The 22,004-nt window shown below is 41.2% G+C and overlaps 1 protein-coding gene across 1 annotated transcript in view; it reads right to left on the minus strand.

Moving 5' to 3' along the window:
• Nucleotides 1–22,004, minus strand: part of MYH15 (myosin heavy chain 15) — a 62,378-nt gene that overhangs the window by 16,436 nt on the left and 23,938 nt on the right. The window contains exons 16-31 of the mRNA XM_026659048.1: nt 20,888–21,067; nt 19,109–19,241; nt 17,319–17,386; nt 11,634–11,721; nt 11,282–11,399; nt 10,855–10,978; nt 9,548–9,684; nt 8,905–9,160; nt 8,094–8,336; nt 7,258–7,434; nt 6,158–6,303; nt 5,312–5,402; nt 3,611–4,000; nt 2,430–2,556; nt 1,117–1,235; nt 243–439 (exon numbers count right to left, since the gene is read on the minus strand). Coding sequence (XP_026514833.1) covers nt 243–439; nt 1,117–1,235; nt 2,430–2,556; nt 3,611–4,000; nt 5,312–5,402; nt 6,158–6,303; nt 7,258–7,434; nt 8,094–8,336; nt 8,905–9,160; nt 9,548–9,684; nt 10,855–10,978; nt 11,282–11,399; nt 11,634–11,721; nt 17,319–17,386; nt 19,109–19,241; nt 20,888–21,067 — 2,594 coding nt within the window. The remainder of the gene's footprint in view (nt 1–242; nt 440–1,116; nt 1,236–2,429; nt 2,557–3,610; nt 4,001–5,311; nt 5,403–6,157; nt 6,304–7,257; nt 7,435–8,093; nt 8,337–8,904; nt 9,161–9,547; nt 9,685–10,854; nt 10,979–11,281; nt 11,400–11,633; nt 11,722–17,318; nt 17,387–19,108; nt 19,242–20,887; nt 21,068–22,004) is intronic.

The following is a 22,004-nucleotide window of genomic DNA, read 5'->3' on the forward strand; positions in this document are numbered from 1 at the left end:
GGGGTAGAGGTGTATCAAGTAAGTGTGGCTCCCGACTTAACGGCACTAATGATTGTTCTCTTTCTTAACCCTTTGGAGATGGGAACACAACACAGACAGAGCATACATTCAGCTGACAGTGTGGAAACTACTAGCACTGTAATCCTATTACTCTGCATATTTCAGGGTGGTTAAAAATGCTATGGAGTGTAGTTCTCCCAGTGGAGTATAGGAAGAAGGCAATGCTAATATAAACCACTTACTTGGCTTCTTCTAACTCCTCAGTTCTTTGAATGGCATCAGTTTCATATTTAGTCCTCCACTGTGCCACTTCTGCATTTCCCTTGGACAAAGCCCGCTGCAGCTCTGCCTTGGCTTCTTGCTCCTCTTCAAACTGCTCCCGCAAAAGATCGCAGTCGTGCCTGGCAGCTTGCAGTGCATGAGCAAGGGCATTCTTGGACTGCAGGATTAAAAGGTTACGTCGTTATAGTCAAGGATGGCAAACCAGTCTGGGACACAATAAGTCCCAACCAACACGTCCCCAACAATCCAAACTGAGCCTTTCTAGGTTACAAAAACTTCAGTTCCTTTTCCTCTTTGTCTCCGAGTGTCTGGTCACAGCTGAGGGGAGGGGAAGAGTACAAGAAAGGACATTCTCATGGTATTTCTGGTCCAAATGGAAGTAAGAAACAATCTAAATGCCACGAGAAAGCCTGTTCCCTGCAACATGTCCACTCCAGCATTGAGACCAAAGATGTTCTAATTCAGTCGCATAAGCATCCAAATGAAAATTCTAAGATTTATCGAACACTTTTTACTGCTTGGAGCCCCTGTTAGAATGATTCTTTCTAGAAAGAGAGAGAGTATAACTCATTGTTTTGAAACTCCTGTTCCCCACCTCTCTGACTTGTCCTGTTCAGATGCAGAAAGTCCTATTAGTACTGGCATCAGAATGTTCAGGCTCAAATGTCTGATTTTAGTTTTCCTCCATGTTAAAAGTAAACAAATCCATTCCCATTCATCTCAATCAACAAACATTCCAGCCATCTCACTTTTTTTTTTACTACAGCTAAGTAAAATGTATCATTGTCCAAAGCCTACACATAAGCAAATGGGGTGAAAGAGTCAAAGCATTACCTTGGTTTCCTCTTCCAGCAGTCTTCTAAGTTCTTCAATCTGCTGAGTGAATGATGTCTTCCCTCTGGAAAGCTGACTTATCAGTGACTCTTTCTCTTCTAGCTGTCTTGCAAATTCACCTGCCAAGGGATTTTAACCAAGCAAGATTGGAACATGAGCTGCTTGCTGTCCCACTGGGCCAAATTCAAGGTTTAGTTACACCTGCCCAACCCCCCTCCCCCAGTGAATATGGCTGATCTCTTGTTAAGGAAAGCATCTGAGTCAGCCTTCTCAGATATATGCAATGGTCAAACCCAACAGAAGGTTTCTTTTAGTTTATTTACACATGGCATGTACAGTGGTGCATTAATTTTAGTTGGACTCTTGCATCATTCATTAAAGTAGACATACACTAGCGTCCATGTGTAATTACCGTTTTTTCCTTCATACTTTTTATTACTGTACACTGCACTTCTATAGAGCTTTCCCCCAACATTGCAAAGCACTTTAGAAACATCAACCTCAAGACTCCCTTGAGGCAGGTCAGGAGAATACATGGGAACACTTTAGCCACCACGTGAATACAGCCAGTGCGGAGCTGGTATGCAGCATTTAACAGTGCACAGCAATGCTGCACACTAGTCTAGGACAGGAAATGAAAAACATAATGCCCAAGTGAAAATACATAGGAATTTTGGCTAACAAAACAGTGATCAGAGTTGGAATTTGGTCAAGATGCAGAGATTGACATTCCTGCAAAAAGTGGCATAGGATCTTGAATAATCACTAAGACGACACTGGTTTCATGTCTCATTGAAAGAATGCCTGTCCAGAAGCACAATGCCCTAACACCGTGCTGGGGCATAGCACACTCACAAACAATAATGCCGCCTACTGTATTAACACCACTACCTCCTGCAGCACCTAGGTTAGCTGTTCCTTGTTCAGGGTCTTCACAGCTGAACCTTGCTCAGCATTTTCCTGTTTAACTGAGGTGATATGATGGCAGCACGGCTCAAGGGTAGCCTGAGGGAAAGCTTATTCTTCTAAAAAAAGCCAGGTGTATTTGAGCGAGCTTCTACTTGCACGCAGGGGTGTCACGAATAAATGAGATCTGTGAAAGGCAGGGGGGATGCTCTTTGATTAAAAAAGATCTATCTGGACTTGTTTATAACCTGGATGAAGGGAAGTGAGGCAAGGCACACAGGTAGTATCTAACTAGGTGTTTACTCTCCACCCAACCACCTGTATGCAATAGAATTCCAGTTCCCTGCAGGATCTAGCACATTCCTGCAATGAACTCAAAGAAGCTCACTGATGCTGCATATACCTACCATTCTCAGTTTGCAGCTTTCCTTTTTGGGTGGTGAGGTCATTCATTAAGCGAGTCATTTCATCCAGTTTAGTCTTTGTCTCATTGAGGTTGTCTTCATATGTGCGACAAAGTTTTTCTGCATTCGACTAATGGAATTGAGAGAAAAGATACACAAAGCTGCAAACTTCCCAGCCCAGGTACATTACCATCCAGTTTACCCTATAATACAAGGATTCAAAATAAAAACACTAATGATATTTTCACCCTAGACAAGTAGAATTTTGGAAGGCAGAAGTTAAAATCTTCTGTTCAATGAGCTTTGGAGTGAGAAGACTTGCATTGTATTTTGTTAATATTATACTTATAAGCAAGGAGTTTACTTAATAAGATTTTTACGGTGTTTGACATTTTTATACATTCTGCCTCCCGTTTTCTTCAAAAAAGTTTGCCTGAGTAAAACTTGAATAATGACTTTAGGATTTGGCTCAGATTTTAAGGTGACCCAGAAGAAATGATCCCCCATAGATTTAAAAAAAAAAATTAAACTCTTAAAAATAAAGTTAGTGCAAGGTGGTGATGCAAGAGGACAGAAAAATAGTTATTTTCTTTAATGATTGTTTCCATTCAGAATCTAAGACTATGTGGTAGAAAGCTCCTGCAATGATTTCAAAAGGTATTATGCACAAGCGTAAGTTTCTTCAAACTTCTTCTGAATTGCTGGATGGGATTAATCACCCAGAAGACTACACCCACAATTTAGCTACCCAAAGTAACAGTACAGGCAGTGGCTGTGTAAGCTACCCCCTCTCCACACCTCCCTGCTGATCTGACTCAAACAGTCATCCAGAGGAACTTCTTTGTGAGGTGGAGGAATAGTTCAGTCTCCATCACCCCCCAGCACTTGGGTGCTCTTCAGAGAATGCTAAGAGGGACCCCTTATCACGGTAGTACTTTCTGAGATAAGGGCCTATGACTGGTAAGGAAGGAGCTGCAGGACCAAACTCATTTCAAATAAGCCACCCAATATCCATCAGAAGGTCATCACCAGCCTGGGATGGAGTGAAACAAATGACCTAGATGTGAAAGCCTCCAGACCCTTTCTGTTGCTCTCCTGAATCATCCAACCCTCCTCTGCCTCTCTGGAAACTTTAAAACAAGCCCCTGTATGTATGTTTGTGTACGAAGTCTCGGAAGCCCTACTTTTCCCTTGACCATCTGCTCCATGTTGGATGACAGGTCGTCCACCTCCAGCTTCAGCTCACTCTTCTCTTTCTCTAGTTTCTGCTTGACACGCTGCAGGTTGTCCACTTGCTCCCCCAGCTCCGCCATGCTGTCTGCGTGCTTCTTCCTCAGGTTGGCAGCTGTCGCCTCATAGTGCAGCGTGGCCTCCTCGAGGTCCCGCCGCAGCTTCAGGAACTCGGCCTCCCGCTTCTTGTTCATCTCCAGCTGTGCTGCAGTGGCTCCTCCAGCCTCCTCCAGCCGCTCACTCAGCTCCTCCAGCTCTCGAGCCAGATCCGATCTCTGCTTTTCCACCTTGGCTCGGGCAGCTCTTTCTGCTTCCAGCTCCTCTTCTAGCTCCTCTATACGAGCCTACGAGGCAAAGACACACATGCACGTAACACCCTTCACCTCCTTAGCAATTGCCAGAGAAGCTCAAAGCACTTCATAAATAATGACCCTTCACAACAGCTCCATGTCATACATACTGCAAAATGGCAAAACCAAGCCACAGCAGTGAAGTACCTTGCCCAGTGACAAACAAGTCAGTGTTGGAGCTGGAATAGGACCTAGGCGTCGTATCTCCTACTAAAACCACTCAGTGCTTTCTCTATAAGCTTGAGTCCAAAGTCTGCAGCCCAGGAATATAAGAAAAGCAATTTATATGGAAGTGGGACAGAGGAGTATCTCCTCCTCTCCCAATTACTGTTCAAGAAAACTGTAAGAGGCTCTTTCCCATTATTGTAATAGCCATTGTGTAGCAAGTACTCTTCAACCTCTGCCTGGGATGTGGGAGACTGAGGAGTGCCTGGGTAATGAGCAGGCCTCATGTCCTCTTTCTTCAACTCCCTCTCTCACCTCTGAACTGGGACCATCAGAGCTGTTCAGTCACAAATTTTGCCCTGGGAAGGAGTCAATGCACAATTAGTGCAGCATCCTGCACACTCCCGAGAAGCACAGGAAACTACCTTGGCAGATACAGAACGCAGGAGAGTAATGGAGCTTCCATGGATCAGAAGCATTTATTCTGGAATGGACTCTGGGTTTTATGTCTTAGTGACAAATTCTAGCTATTTCACATATCTCTGCAGTTTGTATCTTTCCTTTCCTTTAACACACAGGGCTGTGACAGCCTGTAACTCAAGATCTGTGAGCCAGATTCACAATCTAATTCTTCAGTTTGCACAAGTGGAATCCAGGCTTTGAGCCTTCTGGTACCCAATTTCCTTCTTTATGTTCTCCTGCATCCACTCTCATGTAGATTTCCTTCTCAGTCTCCCTCCTTATTGCCTTTCCTGAACCCTCATATCATTAGTTAACCCAGGGTCCCTCTAGTTAAGCCTGGGCTTCTCTGCCCCCTGTGCTTGAAGGTGGCCTCCCAAAATTGGTTCTTCTTTGTGAAACTAGCTTCAGGCTCCCTAAGCTTGGGGATGGTCTCCTATGTATAAGTTCTTCTCAGATGGCTCAGCACTCCTTTATTATGCTCCATGCTTCAGAGTAGTCTGCCACAGCATTTGTGCTTCAAGCCTACCAGCTTACCCTCTTCCTTCTCTGTGCCATGTATCCAGGGCAGAAACATATGAGAGCACATCACTTCCTCTCTCCTTCCCTCACTCTCCATGCTTCTCTATCCTCTGCCAGGGTTCATTCCTGACACAGAAGAAGTGAAGACAAAAAAATTACCTGCAGCTCCTTGATCTTCTTCTGGAGTTGCATCACTAGGGTTTGTTCATCCTCAAGCTTGGAGTTCAACTGATTTATTTCAAATTCTTTCCTGTCAAAGAAAATAAAGTTCTGCAGTAATAGATTTATCCTACCAGCTGAAGCAAAGATTTTCTAAAACAAATTTTTATAGTCCCCGTATAAAGACCTGGGAATAAAAGTGCTGACTCAGTCAGAGCTGAAATGGGAAGAATGCTGCTGTTGTAATATCACTAAAACTCCCAATCTCACCACCACTGGGTTTGGAAAAAATACAGTCTTCTGTCAGAACAGCATTGTCCAAGCTAAGACTGTCCATACACTCATATATTCTGCTACTATATGTAAAGCGTCCTTACCTTGTACAATATCAGTGCTGGCTGGACTTCTGATATTATGAATAGCTATAGGTGAGAACTTCTTACCTCTGTTATTTGTAAAAGGTCACACATAAATCAAATTGCTTTTCAAACTCAGTGGATACGTACATTTAACAGAGCTGAGGTCCTACAACTGTACTGTTAGCAGGTTAGATGGGGTAGACACCTTTTTTAGACTTCTGTAAGTCCTTTTCTCTGGTCAGCTAAAAGGCTCACAAATATTCATTTTAGGCCTATGAAGATGGGGATCAATCAAATCTCATGCTTCAGGGTACAAACTGCAGGCACCAGGAAGGAATTCAGCACTGCACAATATTCTTGGGTCACCTTCCTCTGAAATGGCATTCAGTGTCTGCCACTGTATCAGGCAGGATTCTGGGGTTAATGGGTCTGAAATGGCAAATCCCAGGTTCCTCTATTATTCTGTACAATACAAACAGTATCTTACTTCTTTAACTTTTCATCCAACTGCAGCTTATCATTTTCCAAATCCATGAGACTCTCCTGGGTCAGCTTCAAATCCCCTTCCAGTTTGCGTTTGACCCTTTCCAGGTCCATCCTTATTTTCTTCTCTTGTTCTAGTGAGCCCTCAAGCTATGGGAATGAGAAACCAGTCGTTAAATATAAGGTCCAGTTTTGTGCTACACCCTAATGAATGTTGAAGCGGAAGAGTTAAAGTACCAGTGTCCTGCTTTCCATTTTTTCTTTCTAGCTGACATCAGCCCATATCAAGAACACAAACTGGGATTAATATGATGTAAGGGCCACTCCATACTTCCTGTTTGTGCAGGCATTACTGCCCTGTCTCTCCAAGACAGCACTGTTTGACTACAGGTCAATTACACTGCAAATACAAATCAAATGGATTTCCTCTTGTTATTGTTGTGTAACCCACACACCTCCTAGGTGTGGTGTTCTGTCCCATTTAGTGGCACCGAGACCACTTAGAGAAAGCGATTAATCAGTTGGTTTTTAGCTCATGCGGTAGAGGTTCATGCACTAAGCTCCAGAGGTCCCAGGTTCAATACTGCCTGCCCACGACCAGGGTCTGTCGGCATTACAAGTGGGGGCTTGTCCGGGATTTCAACTGGGAAGTCCTCTGAAGCTCGGGATGCACTGCCTCAGCTAGGAGAAGTATGTAACCCACATGCCTTCTGAGTGTGGTGTTCTGTCCCATCTAGTGGCACTGAGACCACTTAGAAAGAGAGAGAGATTAATGAGTCTGCTCTACAGCTTTAGCTAACAGCCAGCTGGCTTTTAGCTTATGCTGTAGAGACTCATGCACTAAGCTCCAGAGGTCCCAAGTTCAATCCTGCCCACCGACAACCGGGGTCTGTCGGCGTTACAGCTGCACTTTAAAAAAGGTTAACTGTAGAGGAAAATAATAGTACCATTTTTGTTGTACACCCTCCCCCTTGTGGTTTGCACTTTTACATCCAAGTTAGTCTAGTTCATTTACAAAAAAACAGAAAATGTTTCCCAGCTTCCAAAAAGCCATAAGCAATGGAGAAATAAGTATTATGTAAATGAAGAGATGGACAAACTCACATCATCTACTTGCTGTTCTAGTTTCAGCTTAGTTTTGCTCAGTGTGTTGACCTTGTCTTCCTCTGCCTGTAGGTCATCCAGAGCTTGCTGGTGAGCTTCCTGCAAAGATTTCTTCTCTTTAGTAAGTTTGCTTATGGTCTCATCCAGAGATGCCATTTCTTCTGTCAGATTTTTGACCTGTGTGGTAGAAGAAATGCAATAGCAGTGACAGATGTGTTTGTAAGTAATTTCAGCAGAGGATTATTGTAACCTGGCCTGAGGGAACTGCCTAGACCGTACTCATATTGGAGAATTAGAGAGAAGTTTATACTAAATTAGTTGGAGATGGATATTTTGTAAAAGCAGTTAACCTGGCTATTAGGATGATACAGTGAAGGGGGAGTTCATTTTAATTTTGGCTTCTCAGCTGAAACTGCCAATTAGTGCCAATTCTTGCAGTGGCTTTGTTATGGGGACATCTGCTTTCCAACTCCACCAATTTTTTTTCAGCGTCACTGTAACTGGGGCAGGTTCTAGTTTTTTGTTCTCTCTGGGGAAAAAAGAGAGGAGAAGTTTTGACTGTGCAAGAGGAAGAGTTTAAAGAACTCTGGGTTAGTTACATCCTGGTTATTTACTAGGGTAAAACCAGACATTATTCTTTGGTTTAGTAGCAGCAGAACTCACTTGGGAAACTGGAGATCCAGGCTCAACCTCAACTGTGTATATAATCTGATCTTGCAGGGTGGCCTTTACTATATACGCCTTTCAATTAGCAGAACTCCAATATCTCCTCCATAAAGTAGCCCACCCTATGTATAAATCCTCTGTGGAGATGTGTGGCCAAGTTCTAATGGTACCTTATTTTCAGTAGCATGTTTTTCTTTCTCTACTTTTGCCAATGTTATTTCAAGGTCATCAATGTCTTTCTTCAATTCAGAGCACTCATCTTCCAGTTTTCTCTTCTTGGAGGTCAACTCAGAGTTCATCTCCTCTTCATCCTCCACCCGCTCTGTCAGTTCTTTGACTTTTGCCTCCATCTGGATCTTGGATTTAATCAGCATGTCGCATCGTTCTTCTGCATCTGCCAGTGTGTCTTGCTCCTGGCATAACACAGAGAAGATGACAACAATGGCTGGGAGTTACCAACTTAATTCTTTTGCATTTATTCCTCTCTCAGTTAGTTCTCATGGAGCACAGACCAATACACGTTAGTACAGCAGATCATAAGACTGTATCAGAACAGCTCTGGAAGTAAGGTTAATATGGGTTTTTTGAATGCTAACTCTGGGTCTACTCCTTCTCTCATTTGATGTCAAAGACAAAACTCCTGATAAATTCAGGGGAAGCAGGATGGAGCCTTTAACGTTGGGCATGCCCACTCATGCATGCAATTTGATGAAATATAATTCACAATATTAATTTGGACATTAATATTTCCTTGAACACCAGAATTTTTGCATTGGCAAACCATGAGCTTGCGCTCTCAAACATGAGAATTTATATCCATTGTAAATTAAACCTAATTTCCTAGCCAGAGCAGCTGCATAATTTAAAACTGCTTGTGTAAATACCTAAAGCTAAGTCCCCTTTGACTGCTTGGGCTGCAAGATGTCATGTCTGAAAGAACATTAAATAAAACGTGAACCAAAAATAGCATTGCCCACTCACTGCCTGCAGCTGAAGGAGCAAGTCATTCTTCTCCTGAACCAGAGAAACTTGCTTTTCTTCCAGTTCCTTCCTCCTGGCTTCAGATTTTTCCAAGGCCTCCTTCAGCCTCAAGAATTCCTCCTTCATATTGGCCATTTCCTTTTCAGTTTCTGCGGACTTCAGAAGGGGCTTGATCTTGAAGAAAAGCTTCATCCAGGGCCAGTTCTTCACAGCCATGAAAGCTCGAATGTTCCACTGGATCACAAGAAGGGCATCTCTGGTTTATAAAAATAAAAAAAAACAAAGTAAACCCAGCCTGAGTTGAGGGAGATATATACATTCTTTGAGCCTGTCCTCAGCTCAGTTGTACTTTTGTACTCTGAACAGCATTAGGAACTTGTGCTGACACAGGCAAGACATTTGCTTATGGCTGAACTGCCAGAGACACTGAGCATCTACAACTGACTGATTTTAGTTGAAAATGTGGGTGATCAATATGGAACTACTGTTGTTGTACATCTATATTAAAATTACTCTATGTAATCCTTCATTTATGTCCAGCTAGAGACTTAAATGCTACTATAAGGGCCCTATTTAGTCATCAAGTGAGACAGGAGTGGTTTCATCCCCCAGACTGAAGGAAATAACCCAAGATTGCCTGTACCTTCGCTCCACTATTTTTTGGAACTCAATACGCATCAGTTTGCCTCGTGCTCTTGCTTGGATCATTGTTAGGATCTTGGATAGTCTATGATCCCTCATTTCTTCCAGATGGCCCAGGAGACCAGCCTTAAAGAATACCTAAAATATAGGCAGATGTCATTTAGGAACAAGCTCAGAATAATCCCATCTTCACGAAACATTGAGCAATATAAATCAATTTTTATTGTAACAGCAGTGGTCAAGGGAAGACTGGTAACAGAAGCAGAGTGATGGTTAGGTAAAATAAAAGTCTGTGTCAGGGGATTGCGTTATAACGTTATAGTGACCCAACCACAGTACGCATCATAGGTTGATCTCGCCTATTTCAAATGTGCCAAACTCATGTAATAACCATGCTACTAATCGGTGGTAGACCCTTGGAGTGTTTTTAACCTTTTTACTTGGGCACATAAAATAGGAACAAATCTGTTGTGGTATCATTGTTAATCCCATGAGCCTTTTCAAGCTAGAAAATCAACCACCCGTTGCTGAAAATGGGTGCATCTGAACTGGTGTTAGTGTATCAATTTCACTGCAAGTCTAGACAGGACAGAGTTGTGTTTAGCACCATTTCACAAACTGTAGTCAAGATTTGCTCTGTGTAAATGAGACAGCTGAAATGGTGCTGATCATGGTTTGGTCCTGTCTAAACTTCAGTTAAAGTGTTAGCAGCATTGGTTCAGCTACACCTGTTGTTGATAGCATTATTCCTGTAGAAAACAATATGCAGTGCTTGAGCTGCCTGTCTTGGCTTATAAAGCAGAACTCCTCTGTTTTATTTTTTGTATTGTTATCTTAACATTAGAATTACTTTTGCTGCTAAGTCTCTTGTTTTAATCTCACTCAGGTTCTAGTAACCATAACCACTGACAGCTGTGTGGTGATTTACATGTGAAAAGATTTTCGTGTCAGTCTATCTAATTCTTGGATAACAAGTGTTCCCATAATGCCACCACAGGCCAACTGCACTACCCCATTTATCTTACATTGAATATATACTGCCATTAGAAAGCACATTTAAAATGGTTGCATCAAGATATAGACTACTTCTTGATGGAAACATCAATATTTATGACAGGACCTTACAGCTGGGTTTTTCTACTTTATTAAGCAGTGCCTTTGTTTATTCTCTGTTTTCAAATGTGGGCTTTGATATGGTCATATCTCTATATAAAACATTAACTTCAGCAACATTTAAATCTAGATCTGAACCCTGCAGCTTTGAAATCTCTGCTTTCAAAAAGGAATCACATGCTCTTTTCTTGTTACCTTTGTGTGTCCAAAACGATACTGGGTTTGGTCAATATCTAAAGAACCCAGCAGTTTTTCAGAAGCTTTTCTGCTGTCTACAAACTTATCTTCTGGAATGGCAGCTGGATTCAGAATACGGTACCTGTTAACAATAGGTGAAGAATGAGTAAAGGGGGCCAGGATGCTGGATCAGATTCTGCTCTCATTAAACTGTAATAAATGTGGAGTAACCTCAGCAAAGCCAGTGGAACTACTTCCGATTTAAACTGAGAGTAGAATACTGCCCTCCAATTCCAAGCATTTTGAACTGAAAATTAATTTGAGTAAAACAAAGAGGGGAAAAAGTACTCTGGCTAATTTTTATGGAGAAGGCTACAACGATTCTGATTGGAATTGGATCATGAGAAGAAACATGACCTGTGTCTGGGGCTGGTCTCTGTGTTACCTTTGTTTAAAGTCAGCATAAATCACTCTGTTTGGAAATCCCTTACGGCAAATACGGATTCCTTCCAGGACACCATTACAGCGAAGCTGGTGGAGGACAAGGTAAGCATCCATTGCACCTTAAAAAAATTCAAGAACTTAATTAAATGAGATAATTCCAGAGGATTTAACCTTCATTTTGTTCAGTAGGTGAGAAGAGTTGGGAGTAATGTCTCGAAACGACAGCTAGCATTGGAGGAGGAGAACAATCAAATTGCTTTTAAGTGTGGGCTGATGACTTAGAAATGGATTCTGGGATAAAAATAACAGGATTAAAATGGAGATAGAATAACAGATTGTTGGATTTTCCATACCTGGAGTTTTAGTTTCATTGGGGATAATACAGCGCACAAAGTGAGGAGCTGTAGATCTCAGGTTAGTCATCAGTTTATTTAAATTTTCCTAAAAAGGGTATAATAAAAAATAAAATTAGCTAAATCATTAGAAACCTAATATTGTACTAAGTGTATATGTGAGCAGCAATGCTATAAAATATATATTGTCTAATAAGCAGAAAATAAGGCAGATTTACAGGTGGATATTAGCACACACTCCCCCTCCCCCCCACACAGACAATCCAGAGTGAATACTCTGCATGTCACTGTAATGCATGTCTTCATAATGACTGTGTTGGGGGAGATTCTTGAAGGCACAATGGGCATTTAGGTGCCCACCTAAAGAGAGCTTGGCTGCAGGGGGATGAGTCTGAGGGACTATAACAATTAGAAAGTCACCAAGTTGCCAAGGAAAGTAATTGACAGAATAAAGAAAAGCCAATAACACCTCACCAACATAGCCTAAACTTAGGCTACGTTAAAAAGCCACAAGAATAAAAAATTGCAGACAGAAGTCCAGCAGCAGGGTTTGGGCTACCGAGTTTATTGCACCAAGTGAAACAAATATGATTACCTGCCTCATGGGAAGGTGGCATATGTGTTGTGCTGTGCAAGCAACCCATGGCCCTCAGAGAGAGAGTATGGGCTCTGGAGACCAGAGTGGCTGAACTGGAGGAGCTAAAGGAGACAGAGGTACATGAGGAGACTTTCAGGGACATAGAGAGGTCCCACCTCCTGTTCAACAGCCCTTGTGCTGCTAAGGAGGATGAAAGTCTCGGGGCAGGAACCAGCAAGCTGGAGTAGAGGGGAATGATCCCATAGTTGAGACCCATCTTCTAGATGATGTCCTGATATTCTCTCGCACACAGGGGATATCCCTCTGGAGGCAGGGACCCCAGTTATTAGGGGGGATTTGATTATTAGAAATATAGATAGCTGAGTTTGTGATGAGTGGGAGAACCACATGGTGAATTGCCTGCTAGGTGCAAAGGTAGTAGATCTCACAAAACATACAGACTTATGTGCAGTGTTGGGCAGGAGCCAGTGGTTGTTGTACATGTATGTACTAATGAAGTAGGGAAAGGTAGGAGAGAGGTCCTGGAGGCCAAATTTAGTCCACTAGGTGTAAAATTAAAGTCCAGGACCTCCATTGTAGCATTCTCTGAAATGTTTCCAGTTCCATGGGCTGGGCCAGGTCAGAAAGACAGGCAGAACTGCAGGGTTTCCATGCATGGATGAGACGATGGAGTAGGGAGGAGAGATTTAAGTGTACTAGGAATTGGGGAACCTTTTGGAGAAGGAGTGGACTATACAGGAAGAAATGGGCCAAAATGGAAACAGACTGCTGGCACACAAAGTTAAAAAGGTTGTAGGGCATTTTTTAACTAAAGGCTGGGGGAAGACTAACAGGGGTGGAGGAGCACCTGGTTTGGGCAGAGACGTCCGTTAGGGATGAATTTATTAAAGGGGGAACTCTATATCCTAGTAAAGAGGATAGCAAAGAAGTTGATGTAGTACAGGTAGGAGATAGTCAAATGAACAGGCAAATGATATAGAGTCCCAATTAAATATAATACATGAAGGCAAACAACTGAATATTGACAAAATGTACACTGGATGGGAGGAATAGCTCAGTGGTTTGAGCATTAGCCTGCTAAACCCAGGGTTGTGAGCTCAATCCTTGAGGGAGCCACTTAGGAATCTGGGACAAAAATCAGTACTTGGTCCTGCTAGTGAAGGCAGGAGGCTGGCCTCAAGGACTTTTCAAGGTTCCTTCCAGTTCTAGGAGATAGGATTTATTATTTAAGTGCTTATATACAAATGCTAGAAGTCTGAATACTAAGATGGGTGAACTACAGTGCTTGGCATTAAATGAGGATATTAGTATAAAAGGCATCACAGAAACTTGGTGGAATGAAGATAATGGGACGCAGTTATACCAGAGTATAAAATACATAGGAATGACAGAGTAGGAGTGGGTAGTGCTAGTGGGGAAGTGGCATTAGATGTTAAAGGAAGCATGGAGTCAAATCAGGTAAAAATCTTACATGAAACAATACTATAGAAACTCTATGGATAGAAATTCCATGCTTGATTAAACAGAGTATAACAGTAGGAATATATTACCAACCACCTGACAAGGATGATGTGATTGTGAAATGTGTAGGGAGGCTAGAGAAGCTACAAAAGCAGAAATAATGGGTGAGTTAAACTATCTTCGTATTGGCTGGGTAAATGTCACCTCAAGATGTGATGCAGAGATAAAATTTCTAATCACTTTAAATGACTGCTTCTTGGAGCAGCTAGTCCTGGAACCCACAAAGGAAGAGGCAGTCCTTCATTCAGTCTTAAGTCCAGCACGGGATCTGATCCAACAGGTAACTGTAGCTGAACTGCTTGGTAATAGTGACCATAATGTAATTAAATTTAACATTCTTGTGTGGGGATAAAATCAAACCCTCCCTCACCTACTCTAACATTTAACCTTAAAAAGGAGAATTACACAAGAATGAGGTTGCTTGTTAGATAGAAATTAAAAGGAGTTGTCACAAGGGCTAGTTAAATGCCTGCAAAGAGCATGAGGACTATTTAAAAACACCATAACAGAGGCTCAGACTAAGTGTATATCCCAAATCCGAAAAGACAGTAAGAAGACCAAAAGAATGCCATCATAGCTAAACAGCAAAGTAAAGGAGGTTGTTAGAGGCAAAAAGGCTTACTTTAAAATTTGGAAGTCAAATTCTAATAAGGATAGTAAGAAGATGCACAAACATTGGCAGAGTACTTGTAAAAGTATAATAAGGCGGGACAAGAAAGAAATAGAAAAGCAAGTTGCTAAAGATGCAAAAACTACCAGTAAGAATTCTTTTAAGTACATCAGAAACAAGAAGCCTGCCAAACAGGCAGTGGGGCCACTAGACAACAAAGGTGTTAAAGGTACACTTAAGGAAGACAAGGCCATTGCAGAGAAGCTAAGTGAATTCTTTGCATCGGTCTACACTGCAGAGGATGTGCGGGGAGATACCCACATCAGAGCTATTCTTTTTGGGTGACAAATCTAAGAAAATGTCCAACACTGAGGTGTCAATAGAAGAGGTTTTAGAGTTTAGAGTTAAACAGTAATAAGTCACCAGGATCAGATGGTATTTACCCAAGCGTTCTGAAGGAATTCAGATATGAAATTGCAGAACTACTAACTGTGGTATGTAACGTATCATTTAAATCAGCTGCTGTACCAGATGACTGGAGGAGAGCTAATGTAACACCAATTTTTAAAAAGGGCTCCAGAGGCGATCCTGGCAATTACAGGCCGGTGAGCCCTACTTCAGTACCAGTCAAAATCGGTAGAAATACAGTAAAGAACAGAATTATCAGACACATAGATGAACACGATTTGTTGGGGGAAGAGTTAAAACAGCTTTTATTAAGGGAAATCATGCCTCACTAATCTATTAGACTTCTTTGAGGGAGGCAACATGTGGATAAGATTGAGCCAATTGATATCGTGTACTTAGATTTTCAGAAAGGCTTTGACAAGGTCCCTCACTAAAAGCTCTTAAGGAAACTAAAAAGTCATGGGATAAGAGGGAAGATCCTCTCATGGATCTGGGCAAATGACAGGAAACAAAGGGTAGGAATAAATGATTAGTTTTCACAAGGTAGAGAGATAAATAGCTGTGTCCCCCAAGGATCTCTACTGGGATCTATGCTGTCCAATATATTCATTAATGATCTGGAAAAGGGAATGAACAATGAAGCAGCAAAGTTTGCAGATGATACAAAATTATTCAAGGTAAGTAAGTCCAAAGTTGATTGTGAAGAGTTAGAGGGATCTCACTAAACTAGGTGACTGGGCAACAAAATGGAAGATGAAATTCAACAGTGCTAAGTGCTAAGTATCACATATTGGAAAAAATAATCCCAACTATACATATATAATGATGAGTTCTAATTTAGCTGTTACCACTCAAGAAAGGGATCTTGGAGTCACCATGGATAGTTCTCTGAAAACTTCAGCTCAATGCGCAGCAGCAGTCAAAAAGGCTAACAAATTGTTAGGAACTAGTCAGAGAGGGATAGACCATAAGACAGAAAATATATTAATGCCACTATATAAATCTGTAATGCACTTACACCTTGAATACCGTGTCTAGTTCTGGATGCCCTTTTCCAAAAGGAATATAGAGGAACTAGAAAAGGTGCAGAGAAGAGCAACAAAGATGATCAAGGGTATGGAACAGCTTCCATATGAGGAGAGACTAAAAGGATAAAGGTCTTTTCAGCTTAGAAAAGAGGCAACTGATAGAGGTTATGATAGAGGTCTATAAATCATTAATGTTATGGAAAAAGTTCATAGAGAAGTATTATTTACCCTTTCCCACAACCCAAAAAACAGGGGTCACCCAATGAAATTGATCGGCAGCAGGTTTAATACAAACAAGGTGAAGTACTTTTTCACACAACATACAATTAACCTGTGGAACTCATTGCCATGGGATTTTGTGATGGCCAAAGCATAACTGGGTTAAAAAAAAACTGGATAAATTAATGGAGGAGAGGTTCATTAATGGCTATTAGCCAATATAGTCAGGGATGTAATCCAATGCCTGGGGTAACCCAAAACCTCCGATTGCCAGAAGCCAGGAGGGGAAGATGGAGGGGATCACTCCAACTGCCCTGTTCTGTACATTCCCCAGAAGCTCTGGCACTGGCCTCTGTCAGAAGACAGAATACTAGGGTAGATGGAACATTGGTCTGACCCAATATGGCAGTCCTTATGTTCTTAACTCCAAGAAAAAGTCAATGAAATTGGACACCTTGCTGCCCTTTGTGCCTTCTCATCAATTATCAAGCTGCAGTCTGTGGAAATTTGCTTCAGCTATCTTCACACTTTTTTCACCTTTATCTACACTGGCAAAAATAGGACTCAATTCACCACTGATTTAGCTCTACTGGCAGTAGCTCTAAGCAAAATTAGATGACATGACGGGTAAAAACCACTCGAAGCTTGCCTACATTACAGCTTTCTCCATTGTTATCCCTGGTGGAGTTGCTCCAGTGGTGAACAACAGGTCCTATTTTTGCCAGTGAAGATATGGTCTTTCTGTCCACCTTCCACAAATAATACAAACGTATTTCAGTTTTAGTAGCATGGATGCTTGCAGAATATGAGTTTTAAGCTCCAATACTCATGTAAAGCAAATTTTACATCAGATTTCCATGAACATTCTAACCATGGAGCCTGATTATAAGCAGTACACTCATCCAATCAGGGAATAGAAACAATATCATGCGACCATCTCCATTTTCAAATGAGTATGAAACAATAACCATAGAGTAAACAAAAATAAAAAAAGTTCAAAAATTGTGAATAATCTGTTCAAAACAATTAAAAAAACTAAATTTGTTCAATGAACATTGAAAGAACAGAAGAAGAGAAATTAAACAAATAAATAATTTGTTATGAATTAGTCACTTAGCCCTCATCAACACCTAAACCCAGACCCAAATTCAAACATTCAATTTCAGTTTGATTTGGTCTACTAAAGCACGTGCCGTTCTTATTTTTTATTATTATGTAGCATCATAGTTGAAAAATTATGATCCATTTAAAAAAATACACAGAAAAATTATGAGCCATTTAAATAAAAAAATAAAAATTACTTTGTGTAGCGATGACACTGTTTGGAAGGAAGCGCCTTTCTTGCGTTTCTTTTCTGCACTGTGATCAACTAAAAAAATTAAAATAAATGAAATACATAAAGAACAGCTAAATCAAATGTAGTATTCAAGTAAGAGATAAAGTCAGTAAAAACATTTCCAGAAGTACAATGCAATTAATATTTGGAATCAAGGTAAAATTAAAGCCATGTGAGTCCTTTGGTCTTCAAGTGTTGTACAAAAGAAATCTAGTATTCCCACACTTTAAATATTAGAAAGGCTATAGTTTTGTTTAAGGCTTTTGGTGACACATGCTAAAGCACTCTCTTCCTCTCTGTGGTTTTCATCAGAAACCTTTGCAAATTTACTGCATTATAGTTTCTCTACAGTCATATATAGTGTTCACTATTCATTTCTGGAAACATGCCTCATAATAAGGGCATAAAAATGAATTTCTGAAAAAAATATTAAGTAGTTTGGAATTCATTTATTTTTATTTCATACAACCAAATATATCCAGAAAAACGTCAAACTAAAGAAAATGACTAACCTGGTTACATAGCATGTGAACTCTAGAGTGTATATGGCCTGGCATTTGTCACCTGAGAACAGCAGTCCATGTCAAGGAAAGTGAAAAGTACCATGTGTTTGATGTTATTCTCAAAGTACATCTCTCTTGACAGTGCCAAGAATGGCTATTCCTTTTGACTGGCACGGTGTGCAAGACAAGGTAGCACTCCTGGGACTGATGCTCTGTGGCAGATAGGCACTTAGCTACCTGCAACAGTTTGCTAGAGGCAGGCTTTGTGTTATTTTTATTCTGCTCCGTCTCTAATCCACATTATGAAGTCTGCAGTTTTTACTTCTTTCATAAGGGATCTTATGATTTATGACAACTACATCTACATAAATGAGGTTTGTAATAAATAGGCTGTAAGTGATTGTGACTTTAGGACATAACAGCTACATCTCTGTAATGAGTGCCAGTCCTAATCCCTTAACATCGATTTTATGGAAGCTTGTGACTTGCCTTACCTCAAATAAAACAGCTCAGTAAAAGAGAGAGACTTTATTTCAGAACTACTAGAAGCCTCATGAAAACCTATTCTTGCAAGTTTTTCCTACCTAATTTTGCAGACTTTAGAGGTTTGGAGAAGCACTAGACAGGTATCATTCAGTTTGTCCATCACTAATCCAATAACATTTTGATCATATGAACTTTTCTTATCACAGCAAGTGCATTCTCCTAAATTTTAAGTGTCGTTTTAGTTTAGACACTGTTTATGCTCAAATAAATTCGTTAGTCTCTAAGGTGCCACAAGTACTCCTGTTTTTTTTTGGAAGCTTTGTAATTCAGCTAGAGAGAGGGACACAATTTGGAGACATGACCTGTTTTTGTTAATAAACAATCATTTATACATTTTTGTGTGCATCACTTGCACACACAAGTGAGACTTTGCATAGTTCAATCCCCATTGGCATACCCACACTTAGTGCCAATATACTTACAGGCTATGCATGCAGAGATTCCAGCATTTGTGCACACAAAATAGTGTGCCAAATTGCTCAAAGGAATATACATACAAATGGCAGGCACACAGACAAACTGTGATATGGCTCCTTTTAAAATATTGTGGCACACTAGTATAGATGCCATGCCCATTTAATTAATGAGAAAATGCCTGATTTAATGTCAGTCGGTGGATGCCTATAGTATTCTTTTCTTTTTTAAATTCCTTTCCAAGCATGTGCCCTGGAAGTGAAGGAAAATCCTGTAAGATTATTCTACTTACCACAGTCAGCACTGACATAGTTTTCAAACAGGCTTCCCAGCAGTTTGTTGGCAGATTTTTGAAAAATGCCCACCACAGTTTCATTAAGTGGGTCTTTGTTTTTCTCAAGCCAGCCAATGATGTTATAGGGCACCTAAGAAAGAACCATGTGGTCCAAAATGTAAGAAAAATAAACCATGTCAAACACTTTCCCCAGTAGTCTATGTCTCACACTTTCTTCCTCAGAAGCAGCTACAGTTTTTTACAGCTTGGTTTGAAATTAATGGCACAAGCTTTATCCTGTAAAACACTTCATAGGGAATCACTCTCATGAGCCATACCTGCTGTTTAGTCTCTAATTCTCTGCTTCCCGATCCCTGGCTCCCACTCCCAACAATTCCCCATCTGAATCCTCTATATCCCTTCCCAATCTTGCAATTCCCTCATCTTTCCAGTGTCTCAATGTGTTCTGTGGCCCTGCAGAACCCCATATGCCCCGGGTGGGCATATCTTGAACCATATCTTGAGAACTGCTAATAGAACAGACAAGTTACGGTTCTATATTACAACAATAGGCCCTTGACTATTCCAGAGCTCTCTATTGGATTTTCTGATGTAAACCTCTTAACTGAAGTCTCTTAAAAAGATACAATTCCTGGCTCTGCCTTAAGCAACCCAAGCCACCCATGCTTCCGTTTCCCCACCTGTGAAATCGGGATAATGATATTGACTTCCTTTGTAAAGTGCTATATAAAAAGAGGATATTAAATATATTTGATAATAATATAAAAGTAGGTTAAAGTTCAATGGCACTCTGAATAGTGAGTCTAAAAGTGGCCTCATAGGGTGTCTACATTTTCTCAATGACTCCATATCAGATTTGCTCCATTTGAGTAAAAGATGTTTTGTCTTTTGCCAGTTCTGAACACTCAACTCAGAATGAGAAACTAGGTTCATTCTGATTCACATATCACCTTTCCCACTCATCCGCGACAGATTCTGCAGTTAGACCTTAGTTAATAATCCGGTTGATTGTGCAAGGGGGAGAACAGTGTTGGCTCTGCAGCACTAAACAGGAGTGAAAAGCAGTAAAACCTTGGTTTGGTTGCCAACATAGCCACATGTGACAATTCGTACAGGGAATCAATATGTCAAGTAAGATGGTAGCATTTTTATATGGTCACTTTTCTGAAGGTGGGTAACTTAGGCTAGGTCTACACTATGGGGGGGCGGGTCGACCTAAGATACGCAACTTCAGCTACGTGAATAGCATAGCTGAAGTTGCGTATTTTAGGTCGACTTACCTGGCTGTGAGGACGGCGGCGAGTCGACCGCTGCCGCGCCGCCGTCGACTCTGCTTCCGCCTCTTGCCGCAGTGGATTTCCGGAGTCGACGGCAGAGCCATCGGGGATCGATTTTATCGCGTCTTCACTAGACGCGATAAGTCGATCCCCAATAGATCGATTGCTACCCGCCAATCCGGAGGGTAGTGAAGACGTGCCCTTAGGGTGATTTCACAGACAAGACTAGAAACACCTTGGCAAATCTTCACTAAACCACCACGTGTCCTCCTTAACTTGGCCTGTTATATCCACGTTTTGATGCACCTGGATCCCTATATTTCAATGTGCTGTAATACCTAGGGCACAGGGGTTGATGTTATCTTTATTTCTGACTGGCCCTGGTTTTTGTTTTTTTTTAATTTTAAATATAACTTTCTTTTTTTTTGGTGGCTATGGGATGAATCCATTTGGAGGAATTCTAGTACAATGTTGATCTCTGATGATACTAGAAACTTACCGCACCAGCATAATGAAGAAGTTCAAAGTGAGCTTCGCATTTCTTTTTCTTGTCAATCCGAGGTTTCTGAAGGTTGGGTGACTTGCCAAGATGGTTGTCATAAAGTTTGGCTTTGAATGTCATATCCGTAGCCTTTGGGAACATGCACTCCTCTTCCAGGATAGACAGGATGCCCAATGGCTATTGATCCAAAGAGATTTTAATAAGAAAATCTTTAGGATTCAGTTTTTATGATTAAGCAGATTTTAGTATCTGTGTCACAGCTAGGCTTGACTGGATGAATTCCATGTTCACAGGATTCCTTGTCATACTGACTGGGTGACTCATGTTTATTCTGTTAAATCAGCAAGCAGACTTTTGACAGTTCACTATGAAACTTCTGCCTTGGGAGGTTTTACACTGACTTCTGATAGCATTTCATACGGACTTTCAGATTTCGCTTTATTAACTTCCAAGGCATTTGACTGATATTTTAGAGTTGGTCATTCTGGACCTGATCCAACCCCCATTGAAGCCAATGGAAAGATTATTGTTGCCAATGGAGGGATGATACCATCTTCAGTGGGAGCGATCAGGCTCCCAATATGCTCCATATATTTTTCCAAGCAAGGACAGCTATTTTGTCAAGGCTGGAGACATTTTGTTTGGCAGTGACTAGGATCATAAAACCCCCACCATGACAAGAGTGCTCAGCCATATTGGCACTTGACTATCAGCCTCCCGCACTGCCTGCTCTGAGTACTGACACAACAGTACTCAAACCTTCATTTTTCCTGTCAGGTCTGCAGAGGTTACGTGGCAGAAGGAGAGATGCTGCTAGGGCTCATGAACTGACCAGGCCCAGCTGATATTCATGAAAGGAGGAAGAGGAGAGGCACGGCCAGAGTTGGGGAAAGAATGGACTGAAATTAAGAAGAAACTATGCAACCCTGCTTTGGCCCGCAGAGCAGAGAGGGCTTTGTATATTAATATTTATTGTATTATTCCTATTGTAATAATGCCTAATGACCACAATCAGGATCTCATTGTGTGAAGTGCTCTACACACAGATGAAACACAGCCCCTGCCTTGAACAGCTTACAATTTAGTTTGAGGCAGCCAAAAGTGGGACAAACTA

This window comes from Terrapene carolina, unplaced genomic scaffold, assembly GCF_002925995.2.
Source record: "Terrapene carolina triunguis isolate 2854851 unplaced genomic scaffold, T_m_triunguis-2.0 Scaffold558, whole genome shotgun sequence".
In the NCBI taxonomy this organism is placed as follows: domain Eukaryota; kingdom Metazoa; phylum Chordata; order Testudines; family Emydidae; genus Terrapene; species Terrapene triunguis.